Raw genomic sequence first — 25,884 nt, 5'->3', positions numbered from 1 at the left:
CGGCATGGCCACACTCTGTAGATGCTCTAGGGAGAATCTGCTCCCTGCCTCTTCCAGCTTCTGGCAGCAGAATACATTCCTTGGCTTCCCGGGTGTGGCTGCATCACTCCAATCTTTGCATCTGTCTTCATATCTCCTCTTCTTTGTGTCTGTTCTAGTAAGTACAAAGTGCTGCATCTTCCGTGATGGAAGTGGCCCAAATTAACCAATCTACCACCAGGTAGCTGGCTGATCATTTGGGGAATGGTACCATAAGGAGACTCAGTGTTGGTCCCTGCTGCTGGTAGAGTAGGCACTCTGCAGTGGCCATAGCCAGGTCAGCCTTGGTGAGTGAATGTCCATGTTGTTGAGCCCATGCATAGCCTTCATCCCTACCATCACGGCCATGGTATTACAGCATTCTTGCATTGCTATAAAGAAATACCTGAGGCTGGGTAATTTACAAAGAAAAGAAGTTTCCTTAGCTCATGGTTCTGAAGGCGTACAAGCCTGGTGCCCGCATCTCCTTGGCTTCTGGTGAGGCCTCAGGAGCTTTTACACATGGCGGATGACAAAGTGGGAGCAGGCATATCACACAGCAAGAGTGGGAGCAAGAGAACAAAAGAGAAGGTGCCACATACTTTTAAACAAGCAGATCTCATGTAAACGCAGAGCGAGAACACATTTATCATCAAGGGCATGGTGCTAAACCATTCGTGAGGGACTCGTCCCCATGATCCAAACACCTCTCACTGGGCCCCACCGCTAACACTGAGGATTACATTTCAATATGAGATTTGGAGGAGACAAACATCTAAACCATAACAGCCACTTGGCTCATGAGCCCATTGGACAATGACAGGAATGGCTGGGGGAAAGCCACTCATTGACATCCACAGAACTGGTGATCCTGTTATTAAAATCCTCCTCTGCCTAGGTCACCATTTGGTGAGTGTCCATAAGGGACACAAATATCTTCATGATTTTCCATGTCTTACCTCAGAAGCCCCATCACCCTCTCTTTCACATCTCCTCCAGTACTTATCCCCCAGATGATAGGACCATGTCCAGCAATACCTCTTCTCTCTGGTATTGATGGGTTAATGAGCAGATCTCACATAGGTAAAATGTCCAGATATCTAGAATTTAATCTTCTGTTAATTCTCCAATTATAACTAAAGTATTTCAGGTTGAAACTTTATTCAAGTGTAATTACTCACTTTAACCTTCTTAAACAGAATGTATATTACCTTTTCAAAAATAACTGAAATTTAATAAGATAAAAATGTATCTATAATCGTTCCTACTTAATAACTTTACATGTTTATTTCTGCATTTTTCTAAGTCCTTGCCCCAAAGTGGACATAATTTTATACTGTAATAGCATAAAATAATTTTGCATTTGACATTTTTGATTTGGCATTAAACTATTGTTTATGTTTCTTTCGCTACTGCTTAAGAAAATGTGGGTGGTTGTAATAAATAAACCTGAAATGTAGGCAATTTTTATTGCCTCAAAAACAATAGAATGTTATTTCTCACTCTCACAATAGTCCAATGAGGATGTCCCTGGTGGGCAAAGACTCTTGTCTACCAAATGGGATGGGGACTCAGTTTCCTTCCCTCTTGTGACTCTGGCATTGCCTAGAGCCACATGATTACCTGTACTGAATCTGTAGAAAGAGAAATAAGCAGTGTAGAGATGATATGTCTGTTTTCTGATATCCTCAGCCTAGAAGAAACACACATTACTTCTGTTCTTATTCTCATACTAGTTTATCACCCATTGTCCAAATGCACCATGTGGCCACACCTAGATGCTAGGGTGGGTTGGAAAATGTAGCCCCTGGCTGGGCTGCTGTTCCTCAGCATTGACTCTGTGCTATGGAAGGGCTTTCTAAGTTTTTGTGGACTGCTATCCCAGTCTCTCACCACTATACAATCTTCATAATTTTCCCTTTAAATGGCTGAGAGAAAATTTTGAACAAAAGCTACAAACATTTTTCAGATTCTTGATTCTCCAGACTTATTACTTGAGGGCAGTGACTAAATTATATTCAGTTCTATATCAGAAGGTTCTTCCATATTGCCGGTTTCATGGTAGATACTCAATAAAATGAGTTGAATGACTACATAAATTTTAGCAAGAGCATATGGAAAATAATTTATCATGACTTTGGGTAATACTATAGGTGTAATTATTGTCCTTTCTCTTTCCTGACTTGATTAATAGCACCACTATCCATTGTTACTAAAGATAGAAAGCTGAGATTATTCTTGACTCCTTTTCTCACTGGTCCAGTATTAGTTATTTATTGCAGTGTAAGAAATTACCATTAAACTTAGTGGCTTAGTTGGGGCTTGATGGGGGCTGGAGGATCCACTGCAAGATGGCTCAGTCACTTGGCTGGCAAGGCGGTGCTGGCTGTTAGCCTCCCATCTGATCCTCCTCTTTCCATTCCTGCCACTCTTCAAGGTATTTTTTTCCAGAGCAGCCATTCATCATTCATTTATTTTTCCCATTAATTAATTCAACAGATATTTATTGTATACTTACCATATGCCAGATTTGTTCTAGGTTCTTGGAATATAGCAGTGAAAAAAAACAGTCCTTGGATCTTATATACAGTGGGGAAATAAACATATAATGTAGAAAATTAGATGGTAATATGTGTGAGCACATATATTTATTATTTCTCATCATTTCTGAGAGAGGAGATGGATATTCTGGCTTGGGGACTCACATGAGGTCACAGTTACATGTTGGTATTGGTTTGGTCATATGAAGGCTTGGTGGGGGCTGGAGGATCCACTGTGAGATGGCTCAATCCCTTGGCTGGAAAGCTGGTGCTGGCTGCTGTTGGCAGGCCTTGCTTCCTCTTCACAGGGCTTCTTGAGTGTCTTCATGACATGGCGGCTGGCCTCTCCCAAAATAAGCTGTCCAAGAGAGCAGGGCAGAAGTGTCCATGCCATTTACGGCCTCACCATGGAAGTCACACACAATCACTTCTGCAATATATACTGATTACCCAGATCTGCATCGTTCAGTGTGGGAGGGGACCACAAAAAGGCAAAAATGCCAAAAGGCAAGGACCATTGGGGCCATTTTGGAGGCTATTTACCACAGCCCCTCTCTTCCATATTCCAGTCCACCTGCATATTCTGTTCATCCTCCTTCCAAAAATGTATCTCAAACCAAATGACTAATTTTCATTTCTGTTGGCTCTAGCCTAGTCCAAGACTCTATCAACACTCGACTTGAAGAGTCTCCCATCTGATATTCCTCTTTCTGCTCTTGCCCCCCTTCAAGGTATTTCTCCCAGAGAAGCCATTCTTCATGCATTCATTATTCTCCATTGATTAATTCAACAAATATTTATTGTACGCTTACCACATGCCAGATTTATTTTAGGTTCTTGGGATATAGCAGTGAAAAGTCCTTGGGCTTTACATACAGTGGGAAAATAAATAATATGGAAAATGTTAAAGGCAACATATGTGATCCAGAAAATTATAGCAGGGTGAAGGAAATAGGAAACAATAGAAAAGTTAGGGACTTCTGGCTATAGTATTATATAGGGCTGTCAAGGATGCTATCTCTGATTAGCTTACACTGAAACAGAAACCCAAAAGACAGTAGAAGGCAGGTATGTTAATATCTGGGCAAGTATTGTAAGCAGAGGAAAAAGAAAATGCAAGGGCCCTGAGGCAGGATCATGTTTGGTATGTTTGAGGAATAGCTGTTCTGTTCCATTGTGGCTGGAACAGAAGAAGGAGGGCGGGAGGGCGATGGAGAATGGTACATGCTGGAGGTCAGATTATGTAGGGCCTTGTAGACTACAATGAAGACTTTGGCTTTGTTTTGGGTTGGTGGGGGACAAGGAAAGCTATTGGAATGTTTTAGTGACTTGATGTGACTTACTTTTTAATAGGACCATTTGGGCTGCTCAGCCCATGATGTTTAAAAATGCAATCAGGTCACTTCCACTGTTTAAAACCTTTCAATGGATTCTGGTTGTACTTAGAATAAAATCTAAGCTCCCTTAGCTATTATTATTATATTATTATTAAAATTGACGTCCTTTATAACAGCAGCCTAATTCCTTCCTAATATGTACCTCACTAGTAACTATGATTATTATTGCTTATTTGTTTATAATCTGTCTCCTCTACTTGAAAATATGTAGCCTGGGGATCTTGTGGATTTCCATACTAAATCATCCCAAGGCCACTTTGCTTTTGAGCTCTCTCTCTCTCTCTCTCTCTGTGTGTGTGTGTGTGTGTGTGTTTTGATCTCTTCTGTAATTTTTTTTCCCCTGATCTCACTGATTGTTATATTTGGTCACTGACTGACCTCTAGCAATGATGGTGCCAGGGCAACATTGTTGTTGAACTGTATGTTAAGGTTTGTTTTGGCTTGTTGGTTATATCAGTACTTATCAAATGAATTATCTGGGAAGAGAGGAGAGGATCTTATTAAAATACAGGTTCTTATTCGGTAGGCCTTGGGTGGGCCTTGAGGTTCTGCATTTCTTTCTTTCTCTTTCTTTCTATTTCTTTCTTTCTCTTTCTTTTTTCTTTCTCTTTCTTTCCTTCTCTTTCTTTTTCTTTCTCTTTCTTTCTTTCCCTTTCTTTCTTTCTTTCTTTCCTTCCTTCCTTTCTTTCTTTCCTTCCTTCCTTTCCTTCCTTCCTTCCTTCCTTCCTTCCTTCAGACAGAGTCTCACTCTGTAGCCAAGGCTGGAGTGCCGTGATGCCATCTTAGCTCACTGCACCCTCTGCCTCCCAGGTTCAAGCAATTCTCCCACCTCAGCCTCCGGAGTAGCTGGGACTACAGGCGTGCACCACCATGATCAGCTAATTTTTGTATTTTTAGTAGAAATAGGGTTTCACCACATTGGCCAGGCTGGTCTCGAACTCTGGAGCTCAAGTGATCTGCCCACCTCAGCCTCCCAAAGTGCTGGGATTTTAGGTGGAGCCACCATGCCCAGCTGAGGTTCTGTATTTCTATCAAGCTTGCAGGTATGCCTATGCTGCCAGCCCTTTGAGTAACAAGGGGGCTTTATTACCGAGCTTGGCTAAACATTGGGATCATCTGTGGAGCTTTAAAACTACTAATGCTGGGCTCTCAAACCCAGAGATTGCAATATCATCAGTCTAGAATGCAGTTTGAGTACTAGGATTTTAAAAAGCTTCATAAGTGATTCTATTTTGTAGAAATATTGAGAACTACTAGATTGGATGATATTGAATCCAATTTTAAAACAAGGTGTAGCAATAAATGTTCTTCAGCGCTGTGTTGCTGACTTTTTAGAAAGTCAGGTTTGTAGCTCTAGAAAGAATCTGGCTGCATCCATGGATGACCTCCAGATCTCTGCTTAGCATGACTGGGTAATTTCTCCAATGTCTCCAGCACATGCTGTCACTTAACAGCAGAAAGAGAATTCCTACTTTCAGGAGAAAAGTCATTCCTGAAGATTACAGTTAAAATATGCCTACAGATGATGAGGTTGTAGTAAATCAGTCCCCTTGCTCTCTGAGCTTGTTCTAAGTTACAGGAAGCAGAAGAAGCAGAGAAGCATTCCATTTCTTTTTTCTTGTAATCTCTAGCATGTTCATATGCATAGTTTCTGAGTCAGTAGCAAACTAAGAACTTCTTGTGTGATTCAAGCTAACCCCTCGATTATCAGAAGCAGATGTTTCAAACGACTGAAGATCAGTGAGGCATATCCTATTTACAGGTTAATAATTGACTACTAGATGCAGGTGCACCAAATGGTCTTAGAGACATTAGATAGGAGAGACAATGTCAGTGCTCCCCCTACCCTGCCTCCCCTAATCTAAAGCCTACTCTGTTTCTTTTATCAAGTGATTGGCTGTATGTTAACAGAGCCTGGGGCACTTTCCTGTTGAAATGCCTTTAATCCCAAGCAACTGGATTGATTTTTTTTTTTGGATGGTTTAGATTGGACGACTGATTATTGGACAGAATGGCATCTTGTCTACACCTGCGGTCTCCTGCATTATCAGGAAGATCAAGGCAGCTGGTGGAATCATTCTAACAGCCAGCCACTGCCCTGGAGGACCAAGGGGAGAGTTTGGAGTGAAGTTTAATGTTGCCAATGGAGGTATGTGGTTCAGCATATGCCTTAATAATCACGATTTCTTTCCTCTTATATTATTATAGTCTCACAGTGACCCTTTGATGATAGACAAGCAAGGTGCAGAGGACCTAGCTCAGAAAAATTTAGTGAGGTGCCCAAAGTGACCCAACAAAGAAGTGGCATGATGGGCTCATGAACCCATTTGGGTGGTCTCTTGGTCCCCTGTACTCTTCAGCATAAACTATTGAATAGTTGATGCTTATCTGATATGGAAGGACTCTGAATTTTAACATTAAAACATACCCTGAAGGTCGTTGTCTAAATGACAATGACCCTCATTTTACACATGAACAAATCAAAGGCCTGAGAGGCTGAGTTACTGCTGAAGGCCACAGGGTTGATCAGGGTGAGATTAATGATTTTAGCCCAAATCCTGGGCTGTCTTTTTCCTACAGTGTTGACTTTCTCTCAAAATCATAGAATTGTTTCACTTTTTCTTATATTCACAGCACTTTATAGTTTGGGGGTCCTTAGTGGAGGGGGTGGGATATATGTATGCAGTAAATTTCTTTTAAAAATTGAACACACAAAAAAATAGGGAGAATACGAAATAGATAACATGTACCCATTATCTTGTTTTTCTATTTTGCTTATCTTTTTTTTCTGAAGAATTTTAAAGCAAATTATAGCACAAGAACATTTCACACCCAAATATTTTTGTATGCATCTCTTAAAAAGAAAGACACATTGCTGCATGACCGTGCTAACATACCTAACAATAATAACATTAATTCTCCAATATCACCTGAAAACTAATCTATAGTCAAATTTTTCAATAATCCCCAAAATATTATTATTTATAGCTGTTTTATTCAAATCAGGATACATCTAAGGATGCCATGCATTTGCTTGGCAAGTCTCTTAAATCTCTTTTAATCTAGAACGCTGAGTTTGCATGAATGTGGGTAGGAGCCAAATTTTAACCAGCAACAGTTACCATTATAAATTATTCCTCATCCCAGGCAAAGCAGTGCATTCTGAAGGGAAAACTTATTATCTATCCCTCCTTGTAGACGTTTTACACGTTATCCAAACAAGAAAGTGTATTCATGTTGAATATTTAAAAAACAATATTGTAACCACAAAGCAGAAAACTAAACCACCAAACCACAAAGGTAGACAACAATAGAGGGAGAAGAGAACAAATTATCTACAAAGTAACCAGAAAACAATTAGCAAAATGGCAGGAGTAAGTCTTTTACTATCAATAATAACCTTGCTGGTACATGGGTTAAACTGTCCAATCAAAAGATATAGAATGGCTGAGTGGATCAACAACAAGATCCAACTAGATGCTGCCTACAAGAGACCCATTTTTAAACTTTAAGAATAGGCATATACTGAAAGTAAAGGGATAGAAGGAGATATTCCATGAAAACAGACAGTTACCAAAAGAGAGCAGGGATGCCTATACTTATATCAGATAAAACAGACTTCCAGTAAAAAGCTGTTCCAAGAGACAAAGAAGGTCATGATTTAATGATAAAGAGGTCATCTTATCAAGAGGACATAACAATTGTAAACATATATGCATCCAAAATTGAAGCACTTAAATATGTAAAGCAAATATTAGTGGACATGAAGGAAGAAATATACAGCAATATAACACTAATGGGGACTTCAGTACTCCACTTGCAACAATGGAGAGATCAACCAGACAAAAAATTAACAAGACAACAATAAATTTGAACTATACTTCAGACCAAATGGACCTACCAGACCTACATTCATCCAACAACAGCAGAATATACATTCTTCTCTAGCATACATAGAATATTCTCCAGGATAGACCATATGTTAGGCCACAAAATAAACCTTAACAAATTCAAAAAGATTGAAATCATGTCTAGTATTGTTTCCAACCACAATGGTGTGAAGCTAAAAATCAATAACAGGAGGAATCTTGGAAAATTTACCAATATGTGGAAATTAAACAACATGCTTATGATGAACTAATGGGTCAAAGAAGAAATCAAGAGGGAAATTAAAAAATATTTTGAGATTAATGACAATGGAAACACAATGTATCAAAACCTACAGTATGCAGCAAAGTCAGTTCTAAGAGAGAAGTTTATAGCAATAAATGCCTAGATTAGAAAAGGAAAAAGATCTAAATAAGTAGACTAACACTATGCCCCAAGGAGCTAAAGAAAGAACAAACTAAACCCAAAGTGAGCAAAAGGAAGGAAATAATGAAGATCAGAACAGAAGCAAATAAAATGTACTATAGTAAAACTATAGAAAATATAAATAAAATCAAAAGTTGGTTCTTTGAAAAAATAAAATCTACAAACTCCTAGCTAGATTCACTAAAAAAAGTGGACTCAAATAAATAAAATCAGAAATGAAAGTGGAGACATTGCAATAGATACCTCAGAAATAAAAATGGTCATAAGGGATTATTATGAACAATTTTATGCCAACAAATTGGAGGACCTAGAAGAAATGGATAAATTTCTAGAAAAACTAACCCAACAAGATTGAATTGGGAAGAAACAAAAAGTTTGAACACTCCAACAACAAATAAAGAAATTGAAGAAGTGATTAAAAACTTTCCAAAATAGAAAAGCCTAGGACCAAATGGCTTCATGGCTGAATTTTATCAAACATTCAAAGAATAATTATTACCAACACTTCTTAGACTCTTCCAAAAATTAGAGCTACAGGGAATACTTCCAAACACATTTTGTGAGGCCAGCATCACCTTGATACCTAAAGCCAGACAAACATATTGTAAGAAAATAAAACCACAGGCCAATATCTCTGATAAATATTGATGAAAACCAAATTCAACAACACATTAAAGAAATTATGAATCATGGCCAAGTGGGATTTATCCCTGACATGCAAGACTGGCTAAACAGAATGAAAGATAAAAACCACATTATCATCTCAACTGGTGCAGGAAAGGCATTTTACAAAGTTCAGCATTCTTTCTTAACAAAAACTCTTAACACTTTAGGTATAGAAGGAAAGTTTCTCAACATAATAAAGGTCGTTTATAAGAAACCCACAGCTAACATCATAATCCATTGGGGACAACTGAAAACTTTTCCACAATTTAGTACATGGCAGGGATGCCCACTCTTGCTATTTCTATTCAACATAGTTTTGGAAGTACTAGCAAGAGCAATCAGACAAGAAAAATAAATAAAAGTCATCCAAATTGGAAAGGAGAAAGTAAAATAATCTCTATTTACAGATGATATGATCCTATATATAGAAAATTCTAAAGATTCTACACATGCACACACAAACACACACACAAATTTTTAGAACTAATAAATGAATTCAATAAGTTGCAGGATACAAAATCAACATACAAACATCAGTAGCATTTCTATACATAAATAATGACCCAGCTGAAAATAATCAAGAAAACAATGCCATTTATGATAGCATCAAAAAAAATACTTAGGAATAAATTTAACCAAGGGGTGAAAGTATACTGAAAACTATAAAACATTGATTGAATAAGACACAAATAAATAGATATCCTGTGCTCACTGATCATGGATCAAAAACATTAATATTATTAAAACATTCATACTACCAAAAACAGTATACAGATTTAACACAACCCCTATCAAAATTTCAATAACATTCTTCATGGAAATAGAAAAGCAATACTAAAATTTGTATGGAGCCACAAAAAACCAAAGCAATGTTGAGGGAAAAAAAGTTGGAGGTACCACACTTGCTGATTTAAAATTATATTACAAAGCTAAAGTAAAACCAAAACAGTATGATACTGGCATAAAAACAGAAACATAGACCAATGGAACAGAATAGAGAGCCCAGAAATAAATCAAGACATATATAGTCAACTAATTTTGGAGCAGGGCACCAAGAGGACATAATGGAGAAAGAAAAAAACCTCTTCAATAAATGGTGCCTGGGAAAACAAAAATGTAAAGGAATGAAATTGGACCCTTATCTTACACTATACACAGAAATAAGCTCAAAATGAATAAAAGAACTAAATATAAGATCTGAAACCATAAAAATCCTAGAAGAGAACATAGGGAAAACGTTATTTGACATTGGCCTTGGCAATGATTTCTTGGATATCACATCAAAAGCTCGGGCTACAAAAGCAAAAACAAATAAATGGGACCACCTCAAATTAAAAAGCTTTTTAGCTTTTCCATTTTTCATTTATTTATTTTATACACTTCAAAATCTCTGGGTATTCTTTTTTAGCATCTTAAAATTTATTTTTATATGAGTGCCTGTAGATTTGCCGTATCCTTTAAAAAACAATTATTTTAATATATATTATAATTGTACATATTTTCGGTGTGCATATGGTGAAAGTCATTGGAGTGGAAGATATCAAGGAGCTTGGAAATTGAAAAGGAATTCAGAAGTTGTTGATGAACTCTGAAGTTATCAGCATGGATGGTTGAATGGCATCATAGACAACTATCTAGAGAGACAGTACTTGCTTTACTTTTGGAAATCAGTGTGCTGGCATTAAAACTCAGGGACTTGAAAATGATGGACACAGCCAAAGAATATAGTATGGTGCCTGGGGTGTAGGGAGTGGAGGGAGATATTCATGCATTCTATAATCTGGCAAGCATAAAATAATGCAAAAACAAAACAAGACTACCTATTCTTTAAGTTTTGTGAAGGGTAGAAAATGGTAAGTAGTGAAGCAAAGGGCTATGTTTATTTCTTTGAGGTCTTCACTTTTCCCACACAACAAGAAAATTGTTGGTAAAATCTTCTGGGCTGTCTTCTCTCCCACTTACTAGAATAGGACTATTGCTATTCTTTTTTATGAGCATTTATTGGAATACGGTGATGGTGCTACACTCTAAGGCAGTGTTGTCCAACAGAAAAATATTGTGAGTCACATACATACTGTACATTTTTAGTAGCCACATTAAAAAAGTGAAAAGAAACAAGTGAAATTCACATTGTGTTTTATTTAAACTACTATATCTAAAATATTATTATACCATGTCATCAATATAAAAATTATTAATGCAATCGATTGCATTTTCTACTAACTCTTCAAAATTTGGTGTGCATTTACAATTGCAGCACACCTCAACTTGACTAGCCACATTTTAAGTGCTCAACAGCTAAATGTGACTAGTAACAATTGTATTGGAAAATGCAGTTCTAAGGATTGAGGTATTTTAAAAATCAAGAAACAATTTGTGTTCAGTAGAAAGTTACAGTATAGTTGACAAGTAAGATTCATACAGAAAGCTATCTATACATCTAGCAATCATTTATACTTTAGATCTTTCAATCTACTTATTTGTTTCTCAACGTTGTTGCAAAAAAAAAAATCTGAAATGGCTTGCATTAAGATACACAAGGTTAAAAAAAAAAAAAAAAAAAAAAAACCCAAAAGGTGAACAAGTATTGATTTCATGTTCAATTTATTTAAAGTCTAATACTACTTGTCAATTTGGCCTTCCGAGGAAATGTGTCATATATTTTTAGTTGAGCTTCATTTTAGAAGTGACCAGAGATTGTGAGTTGGGGAAAATAATTAACTTACCCTGCTAAGCTCACACATCAATTAGGTAGCAGAGCTGGGAATAGAAAGCATAGTTTCCTCTTCTAGATGCACTGGGGAAGCTGCATGGAAATCTGGAATCCCTCACTTCTGTCAAATGCATATCCTGTTTGTGTCCCATAACCTGAATAAAGCTGATTATGTAACCAGGTTTCCCTGGCAGGTGTGAAACTGTTTTTAGGAAAGATGTGTCATTGCTTAGAAGTGGATTAAAACAAACAAACAAACATATGGGTTGTTAGTCTACATAGAACAGGTGAGGCTGATCAAATTTCCCCCATAGTGGATGAGTACAGTATAAGAAATATCAAGGCTAATTGAACTGTGAACCATTGATCATTGTTTAGAGAACAAATGAATCTTTCTCTGCCTGCTGGAGGAGGATGGTAACATTTCACTGCTTGAAACTCACGAGACTTTCAAAAACATGTATTTTTGGTGTTCAAATTTTAGGTCCTGCACCCGATGTTGTCTCAGACAAAATCTACCAAATCAGCAAAACGATTGAGGAATATGCTATATGTGCTGATCTCCGAATCGACCTATCTCGACTAGGAAGACAAGAATTTGACCTAGAGAACAAATTCAAACCATTCAGAGGTAACAGAGATTTTATTTTGAAGAAGTCAGAGTAACTATGTGGATGGGGCTGACTGGTTTCTGTAGGGAAGTAAACTCATGAAAATTATTGCATTGTTAATCTCAGGGGTGACTCGATAAATGTGTGTAAACTTAATATGGTGTAGAGAGAAGACATGAGAGCAGCCAAGATATTCAGAACTGGAAACTTTCAAAAACCACTTCCAAAACTCGATATCATTTTCAACATAGGAAAAGTTTTATGGTTGACTTCATTATAGCATTCCAAAAATAGACTGTGAATTGCCAAAACTTGTCTAAGCAATTAAGGTGAAGATGCTGGAATGCCTTAGTTAAGAAGAAACCTAACAAGTCAATGGGTTATTAAATTTCTCATGAAAGGTAGGAGTTTCTTTTCCAAGCCATAACCAAGCTTGGAATAATTATGCATCAGCTTATTGAATGCATAATTATTGATCACCTGCCCTATACCAAGCACCGTGTTAGGAGATTTTAAAAAGGAATTCAGTAACTACCAAATATATTTAGGCAAGTGATTCAAAAATTAAAGAACCAAAATGAGATTGTCAAAAATATTATCTTATATTGTAAAGCAAATATAACTTCTACAGTATTCAGAAGATAGCTTTTTGTTTTATAGATTAATTTTAGACCATATGACAACAACATTAATAACATGTATGTATACAACATTTTCCCCCTATATTTTATCATATTGCTTTTTCCTAGAAGGCATAGAATAGCAATAGATCTAACATGTTTTACTTTTTTAGTGCTTCTATAAGCTTGAATGCAGTTTGTGTTAAGATGGTATCCTCATTTTAGAAGTAATTTAACTTAGCCCAAAAGAGGAAATACCTGGTTTGTGTCCATGTGATATTTTAGGGATAGAGAAAAGATTAAAATGGATTGTGTGGGGGTCACAGTATTTGCCCAATGTTACCAAATCTTTCTTGAGAAGTTTTGAGTCAGTTGTTTGCTTAGGTAATGAGCAGAAATTTACAGAGAGCCATGATACTCACTGGAAGCAACAGTGCCTGCTTTTGCTAATCTAGCTGGGAGATTGCATAGGCATATGTGTGCACACGCATGGGATGGCTGGACAATTAAAGGCAAGGGGTCCATTATATTAAGCAAAATGATTTCAATACGCTGATTACATATGGTTGGAAGGACTAGGCTTATTTTTGGCATCTTCACAATTTTTATAGTTGTCCAAGAGACCTGAATCTTCGTGGGCTCTCATTCAGGCTCATTGCTGCAGCCACATTGCTAGTTGAACGAGTTTTCTAAAAATGTTACTGATACCAGGAGATAGGTAGAGGGATTCCCTGGCTTCCAAGAATTTGGAGATAATCGTTTGGGATAATTTATGTGCTGTATTCTTGCTGGTTCAAGTGTTGAGCAAAGCTTGAGTTAATTAGGAACAAATAATTCCTCTGCATTTCACTTTAAAGTGTCAAGAGCATGAACTATATGATGTGAACTTTCAATTTTTACTGACTTCTTGTTCCCTCGTTTTTCACATTTGTTTGGTACTGTGTGTTACCTATTGTAAATACCAAATGTATTTAGGCAAGTGGTTCAAGAATTGAAGAGCCAGAATGAAATTGTCAAAAACATTATCCTATACTGTAGAGTGAGTAAAACTTCCAAAGTACTCAGGGCATAACCTTTTGTCTTACAGATTAATTTTTTTATGGCGGTAAAATATACATAACAAAATTTACCTTTTTTTTTTTTTTTTTTTTTTTTTTTGAGACGGAGTCTCGCTCTGTGGCCCAGGCTGGAGTGCAGTGGCGCGATCTCGGCTCACTGCAAGCTCCGCCTCCCGGGTTCACGCCATTCTCCTGCCTCAGCCTCCCGAGTAGCTGGGACTACAGGCGCCCGCTACCACGCCCGGCTAATTTTTTGTATTTTTAGTAGAGACGGGGTTTCACCGTATTAGCCAGAATGGTCTCGATCTCCTGACCTCGTGATCCGCCCGCCTCGGCCTCCCAAAGTGCTGGGATTACAGGCGTGAGCCACCGCGCCCGGCCCCAAAATTTACCATTTTAACCATTGTCAGGTGTACACTTTATACAGGTTAATTTTTAATTACTTCATAGATTATTATGCTCCTCATGTAAAAAGATAATTTAAAAGTATCCATGTTACAAATATAATTATATTTGAATGAACACATAGATTACATTGACTTAAGTGTAAGAAAAAATATTTTTAGATATGTATTTGATCAGATGAAGGGATAATATTATATGGCATATTAAGATCTCATCCATGAAATATCACACCTGGATTTACTAAAAATTATTGAAAGTGGGTTGGTAATATCTTCAGTGCAAGTTTAAAAGTATTTCAGGGTTTCAAAGTAGTATGTATTTGAAAAATCTGAAAACAATATACATAAGTTTCAAAATTTAGCTAAGAATTTAAAAAAGCAGGGCTCCTGGACAAATTTTAGCACCTAAAGAATTGATTTACTACTTCTTGGAAAAGTACTTTCCGAGCATTAATTATACACTGATTGACAAGTATGAAAAATGTATTCTGAGCTTTTTGGTATGTCACATAAATGAATAAAACTTTTTGGATTCTTGGTTACTGGGTGGTGCTAGATACTGGAAAGCATTTGTGTTTAATGAGAACTTCTAGATATTTGCCATTCACTTGGAAATTGGGTGCTAGATTGGGCATGAATGAGATTTCACTCAAACCCAGGAATATATTCACCACCAATTCTGCACTCGAATCTGGTAACCACAATGGCATTTGGAAAATAGGGGTCACTACTGAGGTCACTTGCTGATTTGTTTCATACCAGCTGAGTCAGTCTTTGGCCAGCCCCCACAAGAAAGGCAACTGGATATGCCAAAATGCCTCTGAACATTGAGATGTGTGCTGTGTGCATTTTTTTGGGAGGGGAAGTGGGAGCAGGAGTCACAGGGCACATTTTTATCTTAATTTATTCTTGTGGTTGATATTTTCCTTGCAAAGAAGAATTTATAACTTGGTATCATTTATACCCATTGAGCACCTGAAAAGCTTGTAGTATCTTGATTGTGCCCTGATTTGTGATTTTTGTCAACAAATGGGCACTTCGCTTCCCACATCATGTGTAGGGATATGATGGGCTTGTGACCAGAATTTCATGCTGTTAAGGTAGTGATTCCTTTTATGCTTCCAAGTATCTTTCATGGGTACAGTCAATGACATTTTCCTTTGTTTTTCTATCTTTAGTGGAGATAGTGGACCCAGTGGATATCTATATTAACCTCCTTCGGACCATCTTTGACTTTCATGCCATCAAGAGTTTGCTGACTGGGCCCAGCCAACTGAAGATTCGCGTTGACGCAATGCATGGAGGTAAGCTTGTGATTTTCTCCAAATCAGTGGGCAGGAAATATTGAGACCTCTACACCTGTTGGGTTTCAGAGGTTAAGAGGAAAGTTGGATTCATAGATATTCACACAACATGTGTATGTTCAGATATTTGGAATGCTCTGGAAAACTTCAGGACCCTTATTTCTGTCTTTGGATGTAAATGAAAACAAAAGTTGAACAAATGAGTTTGAGGCTATGCATGTTCAAGTGTGGAGTATAGTAAAACTGTTATTTATTTGATCATATGCATGGCATAGTTTAAACAGTCAAATAGTTCAAGATTTATTGTGAAAAAAATCTGTACCCAACTCCTATCTTCCCCCAATTTGTTACCTTCCAGAGTTAAATTTTTCCATTTTTTCAGCTGTTTCTTTTTTGTATTTATCTCCCTATCATTAAATATTATGAATATACAGACCCTTGTTGATTTTTCAGTTTTGAGCATTACTGAATTCGTACTACAGGAACTGGAGCTGCAGCTCTTTTTCACCCTCTCCACCCACCACCCACCTCTCCACCCACCCTTTCCACCCACCAGTTAGGGAATCCTAGCATGCTTCCCTAATTATATCATCAGTTTGGTAAGATCATTATCTAGTGTTTACATTACCACAACACTGCTGAGCCATGCAATATGCTATAATTATATTTCCTTTACAGTACAACTTTTTGATTTCCTTGGAAACAGCAATTATCTTGTTTTCTCATTGCTTGCTTTTAATCAAGTATGTTTACCACTCTTAATCCTCAAGCTCTCTGCTAATGTCTAAATCTTCCTTCACTTCATTTTCCTGGAGACTTTGATCTGCCCCACTCTGCCCTGGTTGCTCTCTGAGCATGCTGTCATCATGAAATCTCCCTTTATCACCATGGTAGTAATTCTTTTTACACATCTCCTATGTTAAATGTCCTGTCCCCTGGTTTCTTTGTCTGACACCTTGATTTACTCGCACATTTTGGAGGAACACATTCTCCAGGAGCTCAGTGAGAGAAAGCTCATGGTAGGTAAATATTTTGTGTATTGTATATCTGAAAAGGCCCTTTATTCTACACTTGCCCTTGATTAATATTTGACTGATATGGAAATCTAAGTTGGATATTATTTTTCTTCAGAAGTTTGAGGGCATTGCTCTACTGTGTTATAGCTATTATATTAAACTTGAGAAATCCAGTGCTATTTTGATTTTTAATCCATTGTCTTTCCTTTTTCTTCTCTGGAAGCTTTTAGGACCTTTGACTTATCTTCAGTGTTCCTCTGTTTTACACTAATGGATCTTAGTATGGGACTCTATCTTTATTATATCGGATACCTGATGGACCCTTTCAGTCTGAACACTTGTGTCCTTTAATTCTGGAAAAGTTTTTGAATTACTATTTAGTAACCATTCTGGTTATTTTTACTACTGAATCGATCCTTTAATTATTCTATTTCCCCTTCTCCTCCCCAGTTTTTCATCTCTTTATTTTGTTCTACTTTCTGGGAAATTTCCTTGACTTTATCTTCCAGTCCTTTAGTTCTACCATTATATTTTTAATTTCCCAAAACTTTTGTTTGTATTTTCCAAAGATTCTCTCTTGTAAAAACACATCCTAGTTATGTTTCATGCATACCATATCTTTTTAAACTTAGGTTTACTGAGGTATAATTTCTACACAGTAAAACTCACTCCTGGTAGGTATACAGTTTGATAAGATTTGATGAACATATACAGTCATGTAACCACTATCACAATCAAGATTGAATATTTCCATCACCCCAAAGAGTTTTTTGCAGCCCTTTGTAGTCAAACCTCTCCCCTTATCCCCAGCCCCTGGCAACCACTCATCTGCTTTCTGCTCCCATAGTTTTACATTTTCCAGAAAGTTATATAAATGGAAGCATACAACATGTCACCTTTTGCTTCAAGCTTCTTTCACTCAGCATAATAATTTTGATATACATTCTTGGTGTTGCATGTATCAGTAAGTTGTTCCTTTTACTGCTGAGTACAATTTTATTGTGTTGTCGATATACCACCATTTGTTTATCCATTCACTGGTTAATGAAAATTAGATTTCTTTTTCTTCTAGTTGTTGGCTATTGTAAAGAAAGATACTGTGAACATTCGTGAACAAGTCTGTATGTTTTCATTTGTCTTGGGTAAACAGCTAGGAATGGGATTGCTGAGTCATATGATACGTGTATGTTTACCTTTATAAGAAATGGCCAAGTCATTTTCCAAAATGCCTGTTCCATTTGCACCACTGGCAATGCATGAGGGCTCCAGTTTATCTGTATCTTCACCAATACTTGCTACTGTCAGTCTTTTCCATTTTAGCCATTCTACTCTATCTTGTTAATCTCTATTAGGATATTACTGATATATTTTAAAAAGTTTTCTTCTCCCTGTATAATTTTTGTTTCCTCCAGGTTTCTCTTTTTGTTTATTTTCACCTCATCTCAAATACATTCCTCAAAATTTTGGTGATCCTTGGCTTTCTGGCATATTTAAGAATGAGGCACTAAAAATCTGCTGGGAGCTCTGAGCCTGCTGTGGGTCTTCTCCATGGGCCTTACTCTAAGGGCTTCTGGCTAGGCTGTTCTGTTCTTTCTTGTTGGGCTGATCATATTCCTCAGGAAAAGAACTTTCAGGTTCTTGCCTTAGCATTATCTGGCCTACAGGGAAGACAGCTTTGCTTTTTTTCCAAATAGTATGAGCAATGTTTCTGGGTTTCAGCCTCATTGCCTGGTTTATACTGTATGTCCATCTTTGAATCAATTGCTCTGGCTGGAAGATGGAGGACGCTGACTGCGCAGACCTAGGTCACCTCCTTAGCCTTGGGGAGGTGGGATTTAGCCATACCCAGACCCCATGAACTGAGATGGGGAAGGGAGTTTTTCTCCAATAGAAATCCCAAATGCTGTATCCAGAGGAAGAGGAAATGTGTGCTGGGCAGGCACAATCAAGAGATGTTCACTATTGGAGGATTGTGTGTTGTATTGGTGGAAAATAAGTGGAAAGCAATATCTTTCAGATATTTCAGCTAGGAGGATTACATGCTGTTCCACAAATGTGCCTTATGTTCTACCTCAGGCTCTGTTCCCTTGCTCATAATGTTCCTTCGATTTAGATGGGCTTCCCACTCCAAACCCAAACACTTGCCAACTTTATATTATTCCGTCAAGTTCCACCAGAAATGCTGCTTCTTCCTTGAAGCCTTATGTGTGGTTATTGCTTCTCTGAAGCCGTTGGATATAATTATTTCATCAATGTGCATTGTTTAGTCTTTCCACTGCAGTCATTCATTTGCAGCTTTGACTCATCCCACTACTAGATTACAAGCCCAGGAATGTAGAAACTATGTGCTTTGCATCCCTTCAATATGATCCCTTCGTTTCCTAGCAGAGCAGCTCCATATTGCATACTCCATAATGTTCATTGAACTGGAAAATACTATTCCTTGGCATGTATTTTGGTAAAATGTGCTTGTTTTTATATGCTTCAGTGGTTTATAGTGTTTAATTATATACTTGGCAGAGTCCAAATGATTGCAGAGACAAAGAACATTGCTGGAGCCCTTTAATGCTTTTGCATATATTCAGCTAAAGCTTTTAATACATGAAAAGCAACAGGCAATGAATCATTATTATGTAGCTGATTTCTTTCTGGCAACCTTTTAGAAAAATTTCAGGTGAAAAAATGTATGTAACTAGATGATTGAATACATCTTCTGTATTCCTACCACAGTAACTGGCACATAGTAGATGCTCAATAAATAGTAGTTCAAGCAAATATTGTTCTATATTGTATCTTTAAAACGATTGTAAATTTATATTTTTCTTCTGGGTTATTAAATGGTGTTTCCTGTACTATTCAGAACAAAATACTCTGGGGAGCAGGTTCTGCAAATATTTAATATTGCTGTGTATCTATTTTTAGTTATGGGACCTTATGTGAGAAAAGTTCTGTGTGATGAGCTGGGGGCCCCAGCCAATTCTGCAATAAACTGTGTTCCCCTGGAAGACTTTGGAGGGCAGCACCCTGACCCAAACCTGACATATGCAACGACTCTTCTGGAAGCAATGAAAGGAGGAGAATATGGATTTGGAGTTGCATTTGATGCTGATGGGGTAAGTAGGAAAGCTCTCTGTCTGCTGACCCTTTGATCGTATAATGAGCCATGCACTGGAAAGCAGAGAATTAATGAACACATCTGGAGCTAACATGTATGGGACATGTGTGCCCTAACTGGCTCTGCATCTGCCCTTCTGTTTAATGACTAAGTGTTGCAATTAAATAGCGATTACTTTTCTTAGTTCCAGATTTACATTATGGCATACAAAGGTTGTTTATTTAAAAATATATATTATTCAGTAAATCTTTATTTATGGCTGGTGTTGTTGAAAGCACCAAGTTAAGAAATCAGCTATTTCTGCAAGAAGCAGTGTTCTCTATTATGTTTGGGAGAAAGAAAGAATTAGGTATTTGGGGGCTTCTAAAGCTTGAGCCACATTTCAACAGGTGGAACATGTTCCTGGTGTGTCAAGATTCTGGGCCCTTGGTACTCAGAGGTTTCGAAGAATGTTTCCCATGTTCTCTTTGGCCTCATTCAAGTTGTTAGATTGTTAAATATAAGATGGCAGTAAAGTGGATCGTGATGATTATGGGAATGGGCTGCTAGCAGATGCTTCTGTCCGATCATTTTTACACATTCCTTCCTACAGGACCGTTACATGATCCTAGGCCAAAATGGCTTCTTTGTGAGCCCTTCTGACTCCCTGGCCATCATTGCTGCCAACCTCTCTTGCATTCCATGTTTCCGTCAGATGGGGGTCCGCGGGTTTGGGAGGAGTATGCCAACCAGCATGGCCCTGGACAGGTAAGCAAGGATGTCACCGTGAAAAACTTTATGGTAGACCTTTGGCGTTGATGTCTCCTTTGTTGGTTGCTGGCGCTTATTCTCCCCTGCTCCATTTGGGAATGCGTTGAAAGCATGGGAACACGGTATAGTGTACTGGGTAGAAGCTGGAGAATCAGGTGGCCTGAGCTTAATTCTTGGTTCTGCCACTTACTAGCTGTGGGAATTTAGACTTATTTAGTCTCTGTGCCTCAGTTTTCTTATCTGTAAAATGTGGATAATAATAGTGGTATCTTTATATGGATTGTCATGAAGTACAAATGAGGTGCTTCATGTAGAACATTTAACATGGTGCCTGGTACATAGTAAATACTACATAAATGTTTAGCAACAGAACTTATTAACCTGAAAGTATGTATGTATAAGTGAGGGGAAAAAAGCATGGGTTTTGAGGTCAGACTATATTATGTTCAAATGCTAACTTATAGCCTTATTAGCGCTGTACAAATAGAAAAATGATACTTCATAGGTTTACTGTAAGAATGAAATGAGACAGTGCATGGAAAATACCCAACAAGAGATTCACTCAGTAGGGCTCTAACTAACCCTATTAGGTTTCATTCTTCTTGCTCTCTCCATCCCTCTTGTCTATCACCCTATATTATAAAACATTGAATTTCAGAGTCTGACATTTTCAACCAGCACGTGTTATTATAGAAACAGTGTATGTGCCTGGTGGAAAGTTAGAAAACACAAATAAGAGAATGTAAACATCATATCCCCTACCTTGGGTTACCTATGTTAATAGAAAAACTTATATTCCTTACTGTATCTCTTTCTATACATATATGTTATACACATATAATTAAAATACATAATATAATATACATAATATATATACATATATAATTTATTTGCCTGTGATAATACCAAAGACATCAAAAAGTACATTGCTTGTAAACTGCTTTTTCTTTTCCATCAACAATTGCCAACTACCAATTAATAAATTTTGGCCGGGCGTGGCGACTCACACCTGTAATCCTAGAGCTTTGAGTGGCTGAGGTGGGAGGATCACTTGAGGCCAGGAATTCAAGACCAGCCTGGGCAATAGAGCAAAACCCTGTCTCTACAAAAAATTTTCTTTAATCAACCAGGTGTAGTGGCATGTTCCTGTAGTCCCACACCAAATGTTGATTAGGATAGGAAGCAACCAGAACTTTCATACATTGCAAACGAAAGTGTAGAATGGAAGACAGTTTGGCAGTTTCTTGTAAAATGGAGCCTACAGCTGACCAACATTCCATTCCTAAATATTTACTCAAAAATAATGGAGATGTGTCCACAAAAGACCTGTATAATAATATACATAGTTGCATGATTCATAATAGCTAATAACTGGAAACAATACAAATGTCCATCAACAGGAGATTGCAAAAATAAATTGTGATATATATATATATTCGTATACTACACAATAACAAGAAGGAATGAAATACTGACACATGCAGTGGGTGTGGATGAATAAAAAAAAATTAAATGATAAAAAGCCAGTAACAAACAAATACATAATATATAATTCCATTTCTGTGAAGTTTCAGAACAGGTAAACATATATGTGGCAATAGAAATTATTACAATGTTACTGTTTGAGGGGTAGGAAGAAGGCACCGGGAAACATTCTGAGGTGACGGGAATGTTCTGTGTCTTAATCTGGGTGGTGGTTACATGGATGTGCACACTTTTCAAAACATTGAATTGTACCCATAAGATGCATTTCACTGTATATAAATTTTACCTTATGAATGAATCAACACCATGAAAAAATAGCCACGAAATCCAGAAGATGAGATTCTATGGGACAAATTAGCCGGGTGTGATGGCGCACGCCTGTAATCCCAGCTACTTGGGAGGCTGAGGCAGAAAAATCGCTTGAACCCAGGAGTCAGAGGTTGCAGTGAGCCAATACCATGCCATTGCACTCCAGCCTGGGCAACAAGAGAACAAGAGTGAAACTCTGTCGCAACAACAACAACAAAAAAACTGAAGGGCCATAACACGTGGTTCTAAATGAGATACTACATTGGGCAAACCATTCAAAAAAGACATTCTGGAGACACTGAGGGAAAATTTCAGTATGATCTTAGTTTCAGATGACATAAAAATTATTTATTTGTTTATTTTAGAGAAAGGGTCTCACTCTGTTGCCCAGGCTGGAGTGCAGTGGTACGATCATAGTTCACTGTAACCTTCAACTGCTGGGCTCAAGCAATCTTCCCAACTCAGCCTCCTGAGTAGCTAGGACTACACATGCGCCATCACACCCAGTTAATTTTAAAAACATTTTTTGTAGAAATGAGATCTTGCTATGTTGCCTAGGCTGGTCTCAAACTCCTGGCCTCAAGTGATCCCCCTGCTTCAGCCTCCCAAAGTGCTGGGATTATGGGCATGAGCCACTGAACCTGGCTACTTTTAATCTTCTTATTAGTATCTTTTGATGAGCAGAAGTTTTAAATTTTGATGAAGTCTAGTTTATTTTTCTTATAATTAATGGATTATATGATTATTATATATGTCTTTGTCAACTACAAGAAATTTTTGCTTCCTCCAAGGTCAGAGAGATATTTTCTCTATATTTTCTTCTAGAGTCATTGCAGTTTCAACTTTTACATTTATGTCTAGAATGATTTTGAATTAATTTTTGAGCACGGTATAAGGTAGGGGTCGAGGTTCACTTATTTCCCTTATCCAGTTTTTCCAATCCCATTTTTAAAAAAGAATTTTCTTTCCCCTGAATAGCCTTGGCACCATTATTAAAAATCTGTTGACCATATATATGTAGATCTATTTCAGGATTCTCTATTCTATACCACTGATCCATTTGTTGATTTGTATGTAAATATTACACTGAAAGTAGGTGAGCTTCCCAACATGTTTTTCTTCTTTGTCAAATTAAAGGGAAATTATATATTCCAGGTCCTCTGCATTTTATTTCATTTTAGAACCAACATCTCAATTTCTACCAAAGCCTACTGGGATTTTGATTGGGATTATGTTGAATCTATAGAGCCATTTAGGGAGAATAGTATTTTAATAATCTTGAATCTTCCAATCCATGAATGTGGTATATCTCTCTATTTAGGTTTTCTTTAATTTCTCTTACATGTATTTCATAATTTTTAATGTAGAGATCTTATACAATTTTTGTTAAATTTATTTCTGGGTATTTTCTTTATTTTGACGCTATTATAAATGTTTTATGAATTTAATTTTCCAATTATTTGCTGCTGGTGCTTTTTTGTAAATTGACCTTGTATTCTTCACTAGAGGGGAGAAGAATCACCTACCTTTTGGATGCCTCCCACTCTACTTGTCTCCCTGAGGTGATATGGACCTTAAGTCCACGATGGTGAACTAAATTCAGTTTAAAATTCTTGCCTAGCAGCACCAAAGAGTGGTATGTGATGCCATGTTTTCTCCCATTTACCTTTGCCTACACCCTTCCTTTAAAAAAAAAAGACTCCATAGAATTGTAGGGAACAAAGCAAAAATGGGACCATTTCTAGAAATTGAGAACTCAGAGTCATATAGGATCCTGAGTAATATGTAGGGTATTTAATAATATGGGAGTATATTTAACCCTTCCACTTGTACAGAATCTTATAATTTAGAAATAATTTGTAACATATCAACTCACTTGATCTTTGCAATAATTTTATGAGGTAATTGAGATAGGCATTACTCTCCTCATATTAAAGATGTTGAACCAATGATCAGAGAGCTTAAGTGACTTGTACAAGGTCACACAGTGAATTAGAAATTGACTCAGGATTTGAAACTAGGTCTTCTGATAATAGGGTACTACTGTATCTGCCCAATAACTATAATTGGATCAAAAGGGTCCCTGATAAACCAGCTGAGAATATTGTCCCCTGTGGGCTAGCAAATAACTTTCCAAACCATGGCTAGGGGAGGCTTGTTTTACTCTGACAACAAAAACCATTTGTCCTTGTTTCTCGTGGAAATTTCCCAGCAGTTCTTGATTTCACTTTACCCCTCCTTCTCAATAAATCTCTGTTTCAGTCAGAAACCAGAGGCCTTGCTTAGAAATTTCACAAAGGACCTGTTCTGATATGTAAGTGACCATTTAAAAGGATTATTCATGCTTGCTGGCTGGGAATCAGAATTCTGTGGGGCTCTGACGTGGTGATTTGTTCTGGGTATTTGATCTGTTGTGTAGGTCCCAGGTGGATTCTCATGATGGACACTTTATAAGCCTCTTTCTTCCTGGGTAAAATCAATGCAGCTTCAAAATTTCGACCTTGACAGTGGTTTCCCACATAGCTTATTTTTTCTTTAATTAGTAACATTATAGGAATGTGCCCATAAATGCCAGGCCCTGGAGTAGTAACAACTGAGGACACAGTTGAGACCCATTAAATGACACACTTGCCTAAACTCCTGGGATTCCAGAATAAGGGGAGGCCTGTACCCTTGAGGCTGATGAATTATTCAGACAAACTTTCATTGTTCACAGATAATTGTGGTTCCCCAAGGGAAGATTTTCAGTGTCTTTAATTTCTACTCTTACAGTGTCACTAAAACAAGGATTCCATTTAGCCCAGAATAATACAGTTTCAGCCTTGAAAATGGCATTCTTTTGGGGCTTTGTCATTCTGAATGTGTCTGATTTGTGGTTGCAGATGAATCTGTGTTGCGGAAACATTTTGGTTCAAATGATTTCAGAAGTAAAACACATTGAAAGTATGTTTGTGGCCTGAGGTCCGTCTCCACCCCGTGTAGAGGTATTAAATAATCCTTTGTGTCATCATCCTTCAACAATATTTATGAAGCACCCATCTGTGCTTGGGGCTGTGCTGAATTCTGTGCAAAACAAGGCAAACACACACAGCCTGAAACCCTATTCACTAGACATATTTACAGTCTCAAACACGGCTAGCATCCTTGAATACATCCCAAGAAGCCAGATCTAAAAAGTATGTTTTGACTATGAAAAAGGCCATCCAAGGTCCACCACCCATAAACAGGGTGGTGAATGGATTAGTGCTCATCTACCCTCTATTTGCTCTTATGCCACCCCTATGGTTCACCATTTAGCCACTCAAGAAATATTTATTAAGGACCTCCTATGTCCTAGACATGGTCCCCGTGGCGGTGCTTTCAGTCTAATGGGGAAGACAAAGAATAACAAGTAAGGGAAACATACAGAAACACAAATTGTAACACAGGCTAGTGGAAATGAACTTGGTGCAGTACTCATTGGTGGGCATCGAGCATCTTGCTTAGATAGGAGGTCCAGGGAAGGACTCTTGGAGGAGATTAGGCATAGGACCAAAGATCAGAAACAGGTATCTGGACCTGACT

The 25,884-nt window shown here is 37.5% G+C and overlaps 1 protein-coding gene across 1 annotated transcript in view; it reads left to right on the top strand.

Moving 5' to 3' along the window:
• LOC129396518 (phosphoglucomutase-like protein 5) overlaps window positions 1-25,884 on the top strand; it is a 99,398-nt gene that overhangs the window by 47,199 nt on the left and 26,315 nt on the right. Inside the window, 5 exon segments of the mRNA XM_055107382.2 lie at window positions 5,942-6,104; window positions 12,133-12,279; window positions 15,520-15,645; window positions 19,584-19,774; window positions 20,369-20,523. Coding sequence (XP_054963357.2) covers window positions 5,942-6,104; window positions 12,133-12,279; window positions 15,520-15,645; window positions 19,584-19,774; window positions 20,369-20,523 — 782 coding nt within the window.

Source organism: Pan paniscus, chromosome 12, assembly GCF_029289425.2.
Source record: "Pan paniscus chromosome 12, NHGRI_mPanPan1-v2.0_pri, whole genome shotgun sequence".
Classification (NCBI taxonomy): domain Eukaryota; kingdom Metazoa; phylum Chordata; class Mammalia; order Primates; family Hominidae; genus Pan; species Pan paniscus.
The sequence above is the reverse complement of the archived record's forward strand: the minus strand, read 5'-3'. Positions and strand labels throughout refer to the sequence as shown.